At 50.0% G+C, this 13,694-nt stretch overlaps 5 protein-coding genes across 5 annotated transcripts; 1 reads left to right on the forward strand and 4 right to left on the reverse strand.

Annotated features, from left to right (window-relative positions):
* Positions 1-515: 515 nt before the first annotated feature.
* K441DRAFT_637847 (HET-domain-containing protein) lies at positions 516-1,617 on the reverse strand (the record flags this gene model as incomplete). The annotated part of the gene is made up of 1 exon (XM_067646520.1): positions 516-1,617. A coding segment is annotated over exon 1 (954 nt), but the record flags the coding sequence as incomplete, so codon positions are not given.
* A 1,075-nt stretch (positions 1,618-2,692) lies between these two features.
* Positions 2,693-3,327, reverse strand: K441DRAFT_722499 (uncharacterized protein; the record flags this gene model as incomplete). Its single annotated transcript, XM_067654072.1, has 1 exon — positions 2,693-3,327. A coding segment is annotated over one exon (283 nt), but the record flags the coding sequence as incomplete, so codon positions are not given.
* Positions 3,328-4,506: 1,179 nt separating this feature from the next.
* On the reverse strand, positions 4,507-6,214 carry K441DRAFT_563894 (glycoside hydrolase family 16 protein; the record flags this gene model as incomplete). Its single annotated transcript, XM_067643624.1, has 4 exons — positions 4,507-5,240; positions 5,295-5,710; positions 5,772-6,012; positions 6,079-6,214. 4 exons carry the CDS (start codon positions 6,212-6,214, stop codon positions 4,507-4,509), a joined length of 1,527 nt encoding a protein of 508 aa, XP_067503253.1.
* Positions 6,215-8,155: 1,941 nt separating this feature from the next.
* K441DRAFT_637854 (P-loop containing nucleoside triphosphate hydrolase protein) lies at positions 8,156-11,620 on the reverse strand. The gene is made up of 3 exons (XM_067646521.1): positions 11,565-11,620; positions 8,822-11,507; positions 8,156-8,721 (listed from the first exon to the last, which is right to left on the reverse strand). The coding sequence occupies exons 1-3, from the start codon at positions 11,582-11,584 to the stop codon at positions 8,476-8,478; spliced, it is 2,952 nt and encodes a 983-aa protein (XP_067503254.1). The 5' UTR covers positions 11,585-11,620; the 3' UTR covers positions 8,156-8,475.
* A 249-nt stretch (positions 11,621-11,869) lies between these two features.
* K441DRAFT_612561 (acetyl-CoA acetyltransferase IB) lies at positions 11,870-13,665 on the forward strand. The gene is made up of 5 exons (XM_067645618.1): positions 11,870-12,072; positions 12,134-12,183; positions 12,238-12,310; positions 12,386-12,875; positions 12,929-13,665. Exons 1-5 carry the CDS (start codon positions 12,008-12,010, stop codon positions 13,445-13,447), a joined length of 1,197 nt encoding a protein of 398 aa, XP_067503255.1. The 5' UTR covers positions 11,870-12,007; the 3' UTR covers positions 13,448-13,665.
* Positions 13,666-13,694: the final 29 nt, after the last annotated feature.

Genomic DNA, 13,694 nt, shown 5'->3' on the forward strand with positions numbered 1-13,694 from the left:
CACAACAGCGGCGTTCGACCATGGTAAGTATCCTTCAAGTCCACATCCACCTTGCCCGTCTCTAGCAGCAGCTTCACAACTGCCTCGTGCCCATTTTTGGCAGCCCACGACAGCGGCGTTCGATCATGGGAAGCATCCTTCAAGTCCACACCCACCTTGCCGGTGTCTAGCAGCAGCTCCATAACTGCCCGGTGCCCATTACCGGCAGCCCACGACAGCGGCGTTCGATCATCGTAAGTATCCTTCGAGTCCACATCCACCTTGCCCGTCTCTAGCAGCAGCTTCACGACTGCCTCGTGCCCATTCTCGGCAGCCCATGCTAGCGGTGTCTGGTGGCTTAGTTCTATGTTAACATTGACGTCGTCGCGCACTACCAGTAGCTTTACAACCGCCTCGTGCCCAGTATTCATTGCGCATCCAAGTACTTCATTGGCAAGTACATTCAAGTGTCCTAAGAACTCTGGCAACGTCCAATTGAAGAAACGGCAGATAGGAGAGTCTAATTCATTCAAGCTGAGTAAGAATAAAGTGGTGTCGAAAATAACATCTTGAATATTCTTTTCATACTTTGCTTTTAGAAGATCAGTGTCGTATGCATCTGAAGATATGTCTAGTAAGGCATAAATGTTATCTCGGGGGTCAGTCGCTTCGCTTTTGCAGAATTTGACCAACATTGTGTAAAGATCCCGCTTTTTAGCCCACCAAGAGCTATTTCGGAGAGTACCTGGCATAATATCCAAGATAGGTTGGCAGTGTGGGTCTGGGGTAATCTCTAGTAAGAATGGCATAAGAGCGAAGATGCTTGCTGAAACAGATTTACCGCCGCAAACGATTTCGGCGACTCGCGCGTTAGCGGTTTCTTGTATAATCCAGACTCTCTTAAACCAATTTCGACGAAGGAGCGACTGTAAGCCTTCAACCAGAAGATCTCTTTGGTCAGCACTTAAACAGTGCACCACCGCTGACCAGATATTAGCCCACTGTTTATCTGAAATTTTCTGGTTATTGGAGACGTGTTTGATGCTCTCTTTCTCTAGTTGCTTCATATGTTGTATAACATAGTCCGTATCATAAGTAGCTTCACCTAACCAGATGAGTACTCGTTTAGCCTTGCTGTAAATAGATCCCATCTGCTGGACTTGCTGCCCTCGTTCTTCATCATTATTTTGATCAATGCAAAGAGCGTCAACCCAAAGGATCCGGTCTTTTCCTTGGTAACGGAGATCCCGAAGTGCAAGATATACATTTTTGGTGACTGACATTTTACTCCCATTGACCATTATTTCGCATGGTCTATATGTACTACCCCATGTATAAGATAAAGCTGCATAATCTCCGTCATATTCTGGTAAGGCGAGCTTTGACTCAAAGAGCTGGCACAGAATAGGGTCATCGTCACCTTTGAGCAGTCGAAGAAGGCGAAAGGCGGGCCCTTCGAGACCGATTTGCTTGTACTTGAAACTCGTCATCTCTAGTGTTTGGAAGAAGTGAGATCTTCGGCCATGTACTCGTACTCCGTAGTCGACACTCCAAGAGCTCGCAGTGCAGTGCGAAGCCAGTCCGCTGCTCTACTCCGGTAATCGCCTTGGATTCTCTGATCTCGATCCCACGCCAAGGTTAGACACTAAAAGTGCAGTTCTTGTTTATCCTATGATCGGATGTAGGGTGTCGTACGATACGGACTCGCCATGGTGGTCATCGATGTTGGTTACGAAGAAGGTTGTATGGGCCCGGGCTCAGTCTACGTATTTAGCGTATGCATAAACACATGGAATCCTTGGCGCGCTTGGCAAAAAAAAAACACGCCAAATTCAAGTTATGTATAGAGCCCCTATACGTAGAACCTCCGTATATAAAGCCGTATGTAGAGTAGTATATAGAGCTATACGCAGAGCCTCCGTATATAGAATGGTCTTCCCCGTAACCCTCTTCCTGAACGCCAAAGGCGCTCTTGAACTTATTTGCTGCTTCCTTCTTGCTCTGACGGGGAATTCCTCAGAGTCGATCCACACATCTCACTTTCTCGGAATCCGTGCAAATCTATTTGTCGGGGGACTACGGAACTCTGCGCTTATAATGAGTCAGTGCAGCGCACAACTTTGCCATGAACACCATACCCTAAAATACGCTTTTCGTGCGGTGCTGCGGGCACTTTTTTCTTCTCTTTGACACGAGACATCGGCAGTGTGGTTGAGGCGGATATGGCATTCGTAATTGACCCTTCCGATCTTTTATTCTCCTATGCTCGCCGCATTTAAATGTCTATATTTTCATTAGGTCGGTGATTTTGCAAGTTATGTCTGCTCACCAATCCTCATGTTCTACCAAACCTCTAGTTTTCCTTCTTCGGACTGCTGCTTGATTAGGGTCAAGGCAATGGAATTTGCTTGACCCGCCTTTGCTGTTTCCTATGAGAGTTTCTCGTCCTCATGGCGAACTACGAAAATGCAAGAGGCAAGTAGTTGGTTGCTATTTCTATTGCCTTTACGATCCTAGGTAATCTCATTGTTGTGTTCCGCTCAATAAACAGGCAAACTACTGTGAAGAGCATTGGCTCCGAAGACTGGCGCTGCTTTCTACCGCCTTTACAATTCCGATTAAGGTCTAGGAGCAAGAAGGGTTAGGCCAGCATGCATGGGATCTAGAAGGAATAGACCAAACATATTCCCTTAAAGTGTCGACTTTTGAGTTCTCCACACTCAACATACGCGACAGACTGACAGCTTTCGTAGGATTGTATGCTAGCATAATGATGTATTACCTCTCCCTAGTGTTCATTAAAATCAGCATTCTCGTTCAGTACTATCGCATCTTCAACACATCCCACATGCGCAAAGCTCTCTCCATCGTTGGAGTCATCGCCATCGCCTACCCCATCGAAACCGCCTTCACAACCACCTTCTGCTCTCCAACCCCCAAGTTCTGACATCCATCCTCCCCCGGCAAATTCCTGAAGCGAATAACCCTCTGGCTCGTCAACGCCAGGATTCATATCACCACCAACATCGCCCTCATCATACTCCCAACCCCGATCCTAAACTAGCTCAAGCTGCCACGCCGCCAAAAAGCACGCCATCATCTCCGTCTTCGCCATCGGCGGCTTCGCCTGCGTGACTAGCATCCTGCGCCTCAAGAAACCTGGTTGAAATCGCGCGCAGCGGCGACCTCACGTACACGAACGCCGACACCGCCACATGAAGCACCGTCGAAATCAACGTCGGTCTCATCTGCGCCTGCTTCCCCGTCCTGCGGGCCCGTCGTGACCAGCTTCCTGCCCCCGCTTCTTCGTCTCCACCGGCTCGAAGAACACCTCCAACTTCCACGACCAACCCCCCCGGGGGCCGAGCACTTCACTTCCGTGACGGTCTGTTGGGGCTCGGACGGGTTGGCCAGGCTGCATCGAGGTCGGAAGAGCTCGATTTCGGCATTTTGGGAGGGCCTGGGGGCCTGGGGATAACTTTCTCATGGCGCCCATTCGGAGCCAGAGCAGGATTGAAGGGGGGAAAGGGGACGACACAACGCCGGGTGAGGTTGAGGAGCTGGAGAATGGGCGGATAAAGGTAGCCACAGCTGTGTAGCAGGATGTAGAGAGACGGGCGTGGTGTGGAGAGGGAGGCTTGTGGAGGATAGGAGAGGTGTGGCTGAGGTAAGTGACGGTGAGAGCCGGCGGAAGCTGGTGTAGAAGGCGTGAAAGGATAGGGCCCATCTGAGTTTCACCTCAGTGCAGTCTAATGCTGTATATTAGGTTCTGGTGGCCTTTTCTTTTCGGAATGGTGTTTTATAGGGGTAGAGAAAAGTGACGAACTGAGGGTCAACGTCTGGTGCTGGGCGGTAAAGCGCTGTAGTTACGTGGTTTACATTCTGCTGTGGGCTTCAATTTCCTGTCATATAATTGAAAGGGCTTAAGGTAAGCATATCTCGTGCAACATTAAGGTACGCATTCAGTTTTTTGCTGTTCGAGTTGTGCCCTCGTGAACTGCTTTAGCTCTTTGAGAAAAGTATACTAGGTCGTTAGTATACTTATCCCGAAACACTTTAGGTGCTCGTCCAAAACCTACACGATGTGGCAAGCAATAAGCAAATAGCCCCTGGCCCGCGCTTTTATTAACGGTGCGTGGTGTATTCTTGGAGGGTCTGGATGGAAAGCGCTCTCGGCGGGCGATTGTGGACGTCCGAATGGCATCTTTCGGAGGAAGTGGCTCTCAGCGTATGAATCTAAGGCAAATACAGTCCCAGTCACATTATAGTGCAAATGATCACAAACCATAGACCATGCGGATTCCGAATTTCTAACTAGTAATCCATATGTGCATATGTACCGCCCAAGCCCTGACACAAAGGTATGCATGATGCTCCAGGCAGAGACCCTCCCAATCCGACCAAACCCCAAAAAGGCGTCGATAAACGTTATTTACAAGAAACGTGTGTACTACTTCACACCACTGTTTCGGCTTCACCATCCAGCCCCTTGTTTTTCTCCTGACCTCTTATGCTTATCCGAGTGATCTAAAAGGCAATTCCGTGCCTCTTGCGATGCTCCAACAAATGTCTTGCCCGCCTCCGCTCGTCTCGCTTCGCTGGTATGTCGTTGTTCTGATCGTTCCCGTGGCTTGGGAAGAAGCTAATGGGTAGTGCGCTAAGTGTGACCTCTGCAGGAGCCGAGTTTCCAGGGTTTGGCACCGTCTGAGTGAGGGTAAGGGTGGTGTAGACAGTCGGCTGAGAAAGACCGTTAGAAATAGGAACACTGCCCGAACTGCCGGGGAGTGTTGCGTTTGTGGAGTGGCTAGATGGGAAGGGGAAAGGTACTGTGACAGACCCAGAGCCAGTTGGAAAACCGGGTGGGGTTGCGTTGCTGACGGGGAAAGGGGTTGTGTTTGTATGCAAGGCAGTGAGAGTAATCATAGAAGTGAAAGTGCTTGTGCTTACGGGTTCCGAAGCTACTACAGAAGAAGCCGCTGCTGGCTTAGTTGAGATGGCGAAGGTGGTTTGGATAGGATATGGGGTTGAGGCTTGAACAGATGACTTGATGGCAGAAGACGCGGTTGCATGTGAGCTATATTGGCTGGACGCGGAAGCGCTTTGAGACGGCGTAGCCGACGATTCCTGGTAGACCTTCAGGGAATTGATGCTCCAGTACGCATTAGCAAATGCCGATGGGTTGTTCTCGACAAAGGCATTACAGGTTGAAGCCTTTGAAGCGCAAGAACCGCTGCTCCAAACAGCGCCAGCCCAGTCACCGCCTAGGATCTATTAGATATGTGCCGGGACGAAAGCCGATGGCATTGAGGGCTTACAGAAGGTAGTATCGAAAACAATTTGCTGGCTCTTGAACTTGGACGAGATGTCACAACCCCCCTTGAACACAGCAGCCGGGGTACCCCAACCCGAGGGGTTTGGCGAACCACTGGCGATATCAGATGGAATGGTACCACGGGGGAAGAAGTAGATGGTAATAGCATTGGAATTCCACAGAGTAGCGTAGACACCACCATTGTTGCTGTTGAGCCCAGCACCGTAGCTGTTGGTAGCGCTCTCCATGATCTGACAACCCGCGTTCGTGGACTGGTCGGCGGCGTCAATATCGCAATTAGAGGTTGTAATGGAACCAGAAAAGCCCCCGGTATTGGTAATAGAGCAGCCAGGGCCTGTGTGAAGGGTCATAGCGTTTGTGGACTGCTCGTTAACACCTTCGATGATATCAATTTCGCCGCTGTTGCTCGAAATTAGCACCTTAAAAAAGGCAACTCATATCGCATTCAGGTTTGCCTTACTTGTGTGGCCAGTTCGGTCCCACCGTCCAGAACGCAGGCCAAGTTCCGCATCCAGCGGGCATGTGGGCAAGGTCCAAGATAACCAATCCGCTGTCGTAGGATTTCTTGCTGGTGAGTCTGACACTGGGTCTGCCGTTTGGCGTCACATTGGTGTGGTCTACGCCCATATAAACGGAGCTGGAAGTTGAATTGATCAAGTTGCTGCTCTGTGCAGTGCTCTGGTCGACATATGACACAAAACCTTGGGAAGTTAGACCAGGTGAACCATAAATCGACCGCAGGATATTTTTAATGGAAGACTAATCACCATTGGTAGGGTCTTGGCCAGAGAAGAAGTCAAATGAGTCGAAGAAATTGGTCGGGCTATAATCGTCCTTCAGTACATAGCCAGCTATGCTGAGGCGGACGAGAGCAGCGCAAGTAAGGAATGTCGGGAAAAGCATCCTGGCTTAAAGGAGTGACTAAGGCGTGCTAGACGCAAAAAACAGCAATAAAATATTGAAAAAAATCGAATCTACAACAGCAGATCGATGTGAAATCAGACGGCAGGGCCAGCGAAGATTATGTAGAAGCGAGGGTGGGCAGTCTATATACAAGTCTGGCAACGGGGTCACCCGGAGGGCACGCACCTGAAGCTGGACCACGGCTGATAGACAGTGCAGCCAGCATTGTTTCAACTGCCAAGCAGTGCAGCGGCGAGTGGCCCCCGGAGGATCCGACGCTGCTATCGATACACAAGGTTCCCTCAATGGCGGCAGCTAGGCTCTTTGAGGGTACACCTCATAGGCTACTGGAAGGTGCTGAAAGCTTTGGGAGATCCTGATTCAGGCTCCCTGAGTGGTGGACGCAAACTTAGTGTTTCATGCACATGGGGAGACGGGTGAGATGAGTCGAATGGTGGCGCTTGAAACAGGAAAACAGTCGATCCTGCATAGTGGTTGGCTGTGGCCAACAGAGGGAACAAAAAGCAGAGAGTCGATGCAGTGTCGATGATTCGAAACAAGCGGGGCGGTTCGTTGGAGCATGTCAATGGCGTTTGGGCCTGTGATTCGCTTGAGACAGTCCAAGTGAGCCTCTTTTTAGCGCGTTTAGAGTGTCTAGGGGAGTTTTGCAGCACCACGCTGACACCTAGCTCCGTGCACCATGCATAAGCTTTCTGTATCTTTCTGTATCCATACCCCTTTTTAGTGTATTTTGCCGATCCGGACCGCCTTAACACGCTCAAAATAGCCAGGGAGCATACTGAACAGCAAACAGCATTATTGCTTTTGTGGGCATGAAACGACATTCCGCCCAATCAGCACGGCCACCACAAAAAAAAAGGTCTTTCCCTCAGTTTTCCCTGTCCCCTGATGTGCTTCCTGCTGCTGACCACCTGAGCCTCATCAGGTACTCCATTAAGGAGAATACTATCGCACCGCATCCTATGCTTCTAGATCCTTTTGTCTTTACCTCCTACATTCCAACGCCTCACCTTTCTGGATAGGTACATAGGTACGATACTTCAGCGGCTACCATAGAGTCTAGGTTTTAAACCTTTCGATGCAGTGTAAGCCAAAACGGCTCGGAGGTGAAGCCACAATGTCAAACATCTCTCCTCTTGCCCCATCCTTACTCGGGGTTCTAATAGCCACCACCAGAGTACAACAGTGGTCGGGCTTGGTTACCTGAAGTAGACAAACACCAAACTCAGCCCTTCAGCGGAGGCTGAAGTTGCATCCTTGCACCTAGCTGTCTACCCGTAATGATCAGCGACCTCTGTTGCACTTCGCTGCGGCCGAGGCTGTTATCGGCCGCGCCGTCATTGTTATGGAGTTGAAAACGAAATGAAACTTTTCACAACTTTCCGTGGAGACAGAAAAAAGGATCACCAAAAGAAAATTACGGTGGAGATCAAACAAGATGAAATGCCAAACTCTGTTTTGTCTCTAGGTAAAGATGCGAAATAGATCAATATGCCTGCCATCCAATCGCGCTCGCTACGGAGCTTTATTCTGAACCACCCTGCCTCAAGGAACACCCACGCCGAACGCCACCCGGCGCGGTAAGCCAGGATCCGTCTAAGCAGTGGTTGTGGCTGCCTGCAAAATCCGGGCCTGCGCACCTAGGAATTAATCTTCAGGGCGCGTTGATATATCGTGCATTGTTTAGGCGTGCATTCAATTTGACCTTTGAACTGCGTCTTTGTGAATGGCTTTAAATGCTCCACACAAGTACGCAACTCCTTCGTAGATTCAATTACTCATCTCAAATCCATATTGCGTGGCAAGAGCGAAACGGATGGCCCTTGCATTTCTGATTTTATCAACGGCGCACGGGATAGTGTTGATCATTGCGAGATCTGCTGCGGAAACTGCAAAAGCCATCATGCGCACCCCAGAGCCATATGCCGACAAGAACCGAAATACTTGATATGCAAAGGCCCGGTCACGGTTTGCTAATCACGACACAAAAAAGCTTGGGAACTCGAGGCGACTTCCAGCCGAGATTCGGCAGGAAATTGAAGAGCTCTCCTTCACAGGCCCAAAGTCGGGCCTCTAACTTATCTACCATGAACAAATCACAGTGCTCCCATGCCAAATTCGACAAAAATTGCCTGGACGCCATTCACCTTTCCGTGCAGGGACACGGATGCGTAGACTTCTCGCTTGGCAAACCGTAAGCCCAAAGGAAATCTTACAGCCCCATATGCCCGACTTTCCGCTTATCCATCTAAAATTCCGCTCTCCTTCAGACTCCTGAATAGATCCGGCTCCAAAAATTTGCTGATGGTAACATCCTCGGCTAGACCTTTTCTCCGACGCGTCTTGAGCACAAAATCTCTCGCCGTAGCCTGTGCAGAGGCCGGCTCGAGCGGACGTAGCTTGATATCCCTGTCAAGCGGGTCGCCAGGCACGATAGACCAACGGTCGAAGACAAGGGAGACGGTTGCTTGACCTTGTGTGTGGATCTGTTACACGAATATGAGTTAGCACAAAGCCATCCCAAATGCAGCAAAGACAATGCGATCAGGAGTGAAAAGAACGAGCGGGATAGTGTACGAAACTTACCCTTAGATCGGTCTCAAAGCCAAAGGAGTCAATAACAGGTATTAGTCCTTTAACACTGTACAATGGCGTCCCTGCAATTGGCCCATCCTGCAACACATGGCCTCTTCTCCTCGCCAGTACCGTATATAAACTGCTGACCGCATCTGCGGGCCCGATCATCGAGCACGAGTAAACCGGTTCCATAAGTCGGGGGCTTGCCATAAGGAAACTTGAATAACATGCGCGGCGGCTGGTTGGAATGATCTGCCCTCCGCCACGGAAGATGGCTTCTGGTGCGAGAGAGACGTCCATCACGCGGAACTTGGTGTTACGGATTGGCTCTTCGCAGAGGGGTCCTTCACGGGTTGCCCAGCTGAAGCCTTGGCGGATGGTGTCGCGCACGCTTCTAAGGAGCGTTTGGTTCACATCGGAGGGAAGAGTGTCGTTCTGCAAAATATTTGGACCCATGTCATCAGGCCCAAATGCCCAAATGTTCCGTGAAGCAAGTAAGTCGTAGCCATAATTCTCTTCGAAAAACTTCCCAACTCTCCGCACGGGGTCTTTGATAGAGACTTTGCCGCTTTCAATGTCTTCGGCAATGCCTGGGTCAAGAGGTTCGGCAACCATAGTGATTTTGTTCTTTTTGTTTGGAGTGAGTGCGTAACATTTGATTGCGGAGGTCTCAACAACAGTCTCGCAGAATCGCGTGACAGGGTCGGAGACTTTGAGTTCCATTTCGGCGTACAGACGGCGTAAGTCATGCAGCACGCAGTCCATGTAGAGTTCGCCAGTGCCAAGGATGACATGCTCACCGGATTCTTCAACTTTGGTCGTCACAAGAGGGTACGATTTGTTGATTTTACGCAACCCGTCAAGCATTTTCGGTAGCTCGGAAGGGTTGATAGGCTCAACTGCTACTTTAAAGACAGATTCGAAGAAGTGTTTGACCGGCCTGAAAATATAAGCGTCTTCGTCTTCCGGTAGTTTTTGTGCGACTAGGGTTGCTGTCTTAACGATAGAGTTGTCGACGCCACCAAGAAGCACCCAATTGCCTGCAGGTACGCCGCTGGTGGGGACACTGTAACGAGACTCTGCTATCCAGGTATCCGTGACAGTAGCGACAACCATATCTTCTTCATCTTCGAGAGTGTAGCCTTCACCGAGGACGCGGACTGATTGCACCGGGCGGGCTGTACCACTCAGCACGCGCCCAAGTGAATGGAAGCTCTTGGCATCTGATGAGTTGAATAGCTTTGTGACATGGACTACAAGAGGACCATCTTGGTCGCAAGCCTCCATGGCGGTTGCTGTTTTGCTGTCCAATGGTCCAGTATAGTAACGCTCAAGCATTCTCTTGGCCCCTTCCAACGGAGATGGTATATGCTGAACGACCATATCAACAAAGCCATTAGCTGGACCGAAAAACTGCTCGCAAACGAGCCTTAGAAGTTCCTTCGCATCAGTCTTGTATTGCGAAGGCTTGAGATGGATTCCTAATGTTGCTAGCATTTCCTTAAGGCCTTCGGGACTTTCGCTGAGGGTATGTGAATAAAGCTTGTAAATCGGTTCGAGAACGAAGTTCACAAATGAACGTTTGGAGCCTTCCTCCACGCCTTTCCTTGTGAACTTGCGACTTCGCGGATTGAAAAATACATCTCCCCATAAACGCAGGCCGAAATCCGCGGCATTGACTCCGGGATAGCTGTCTGCGTACATTTTTGCGAAAGATTGAAGGGTAAAACACCATCGCATGCTGCTGCATGCGAAGGCGACGTTCCCTTTCTCAGGACTTATCCGCCTTTTCTCCCCCTGTCCGGGCATGGTGTTTTCAATGACCGTGTTTACTTCCTCGATGACGTGCTTGAGTTTGAAATATGCGTCTGCCGGAGGTAGTTTCAGTTCTAGAATAAGCCGATCCATTTTGTTGATAACCAGGGTCAAAGCTAGGCCTTCTAACACAGCATGCTTGATGATCTGTTCCGTGTTTACCTGAACGCCCTCTACCACATCTACCACTAATACCACACCATCTGCAAGCCGTAATGAGGATGCTACTTCGTCGACAAAATTAACGTGTCCCGGAGTGTCTAGAATGTTGAACAGATGCGATTTGCCTTTCGTGCTCTGCAAAACCAAGCTCATTGGTGCAGACTTTATTGAGAGCCCGCGTTCGCGCTCCAATATATGAACATCGGTATACCGTAACTGTTCATCCCGCTTCTTGCCCCTCTTTTTGTCCAACTGATCTTGAATATCATGCGTTTCCAGAACCAACATATCCATAAAGGCCGTTTTCCCGTGGTGCAAATGTCCCGCTATTGCAACATTTCGAATCTGTTCGGGGAAATTCATTAAATCTGTCATAAATTCTCTATCGAACCGTACGCGTGGTAGGTCAGCTTCCTGGACGGTGAACTTCTTCTGCACCACCGGCGCAATAATAGGCTGCGCAAGCGACTGCGTGTCCTCCTCTTGGACCAGAATCTCGACACCAGCGCCATAGACCTGAGACGCGGTTGGGTAGTATTGTTTATCTTCGTGCAGAACTACGGCGTTGGAAGGACCTTCATCGTCAATTTCCATAAGCTGTTGACCATCGACGGCCTCCTCCTCTTGCGCCTCATCATCGTAGACGTAGGCGTCTGCAGCCTGACCAGTAGAGGATACATCTTCGTCGGATTCGGCTTCACCAATGAAGTTTCCGAACCTGTAAAAGAATTAGTTAGCTACTACAACAAATACAAGAGGTAAAAATGGCACTTACTCATCGTAGAGGTTATCCATGGTGGTGAGAAAAGAGGGATAGAGGCAGCAGTGGTGTATTGCCGCACGGCGCAACCTTGGAGCTCCCAAAAAATCGAGATACTTGGCGTCGATTAGATAACTTAATCAAGCTTGGTCCAATCAACATGCGAGGACGGGGATGTTTGATCCTTATCACGTGATAAGATTATCCCACGAACTCCGTACCAAGCATCGTCGGAGCGGTTTAATGTGGTCCGGCGGTGAACAAGAGCACGCAGGAAAAGCTGGGGACGAGGGTTCTGATTAGCCTGGCCCTTGCTGCCCCTCGGATCAAAGTGCAGGGCAGATCTTCTGAGTGAGCTCAACGGAGTCCGTTCCTTTCGTATACAAATAAATTTCCACGCTCCATTGTGTAAGACACAACATTTCATTCTCCAATTCTTCTCCCAAAAAATTTCGATCATGTCTTTTGTCCCTCCAGTCTACATTGTGTCGGCCGTTCGCACGCCTGTGGGCATGTTCCAAGGGTATCTATATATCTCAAAGCCCATTATAACAAAAAAAATTAGACACTCACCGCTAGGATAGTTCTCTTGCAGGCCTGAGTGCTATACAGCTTGGTTCACATGCGGTCAAAGGTAAATACTCCATTTCACCTCGAATTTGTTCCAGCTGTGTTGACAATTTCCCAGCCGCTGTCGAGCGTGCCGGCATTAAACCTGCAGATGTTCAAGAAGTTTTCATAGGCAATGTCCTCTCCGCAAAGTAAGCTCCGTCCGCAGCCTCCCATAAATTTCCTCCTAGACCACGGACATCTTCATGCTGACATGAGCTTTCTAGTCTCGGTCAGAACCCCGCCCGCCAATGCGCAATCGGCGCTGGCCTTCCAGAATCCACTGTCGCCACCACCGTGAACAAGGTCTGCGCCTCTAGCATTAAAGCCCTTATTATCGGCGCGCAGACAATTATCACTGGCAATGCGGACATTGTTGTCGCAGGTGGCACAGAGAGCATGTCTAATGTGCCTCATTACCTTCCAAACATGCGAACTGGCGCCAAGTTTGGCGACCAGACGCTCGTTGATGGCGTGCTAAAGGATGGATTGACCGATGCATACAAGAAGGAGCACATGGGTCTGCAGGGCGAGGAATGCGCCGACGACCACGGCTTCACGCGCGAGCACCAGGACGACTACTGCATCCGCTCGTACAAGAAAGCGCAAGCGGCTCAGGAAGCCGGATGGTTCGCTGAGGAAATTGTCCCCATTCAAGTCAGTGGTGGACGAGGAAAGCCTATGATTACCATTGACAAGGACGACGAGCCTAAAAACGTAAGTTAACCCGCCTCTCCACCTGTTCTTCAACGCTAACGTATTTCCCACAGTTCAACGAATCAAAAACCCGCACCCTCCGCCCGAGCTTCAAGCCCACCAACGGCACTGTCACCGCCGCAAACGCCTCCCCCCTGTCAGATGGCGCAGCGGCCCTCGTCCTCGTCTCCGAGTCCGCGCTCAAAGTCCACAACCTAAAACCCATCGCAAAGATCCTTGGTTGGGGTGACGCGGAGCAGAACCCCTCTAAGTTCACCACTACACCTGCTCTTGCCATCCCCAAAGCCCTCCAGCATGCCAAGGTAGACCAGAGCGCCGTCGACGCCTTCGAGATCAACGAGGCATTCTCAGTTGTCGCACTAGCGAACATGAAGTTGCTTGGCTTGACAGAGGATAAAGTGAACCTTCATGGTGGTGCAGTGGCTTTGGGTCACCCTCTTGGTGCATCTGGAGCTAGGATTACGACGACATTGTTGGGTGTGTTGAGGGAAAAGAAGGGGAAGGTTGGCTGCGCGGGTATTTGCAACGGTGGAGGTGGTGCAAGTGCGATTGTTATTGAGTCTTTGCAGTAAGTAGTATACCAAGAGAAGAATAAAAGGTAGGAGAGGGGCTTTGGCGTTGCAGAACATTTGGCGCAACACCGAGCTGGAATGAAGTGAGATGAGGTTGGGCATTTCAACAGTTGCCTGCCCTGGTAACATTTGGCTTCGAAGAACACTGAAACGTAATCGAAAATTATATATATCAAAAATTAAACTACATCTCATCTTGTCGTGTCATAATTACAAGCAATTCGACTTTAAAGCCGCACCAACGAAT

The sequence above is a fragment of the Cenococcum geophilum genome (genome assembly GCF_001692895.1).
Source record: "Cenococcum geophilum 1.58 unplaced genomic scaffold K441scaffold_25, whole genome shotgun sequence".
NCBI classification, from domain to species: Eukaryota; Fungi; Ascomycota; class Dothideomycetes; order Gloniales; family Gloniaceae; genus Cenococcum; species Cenococcum geophilum.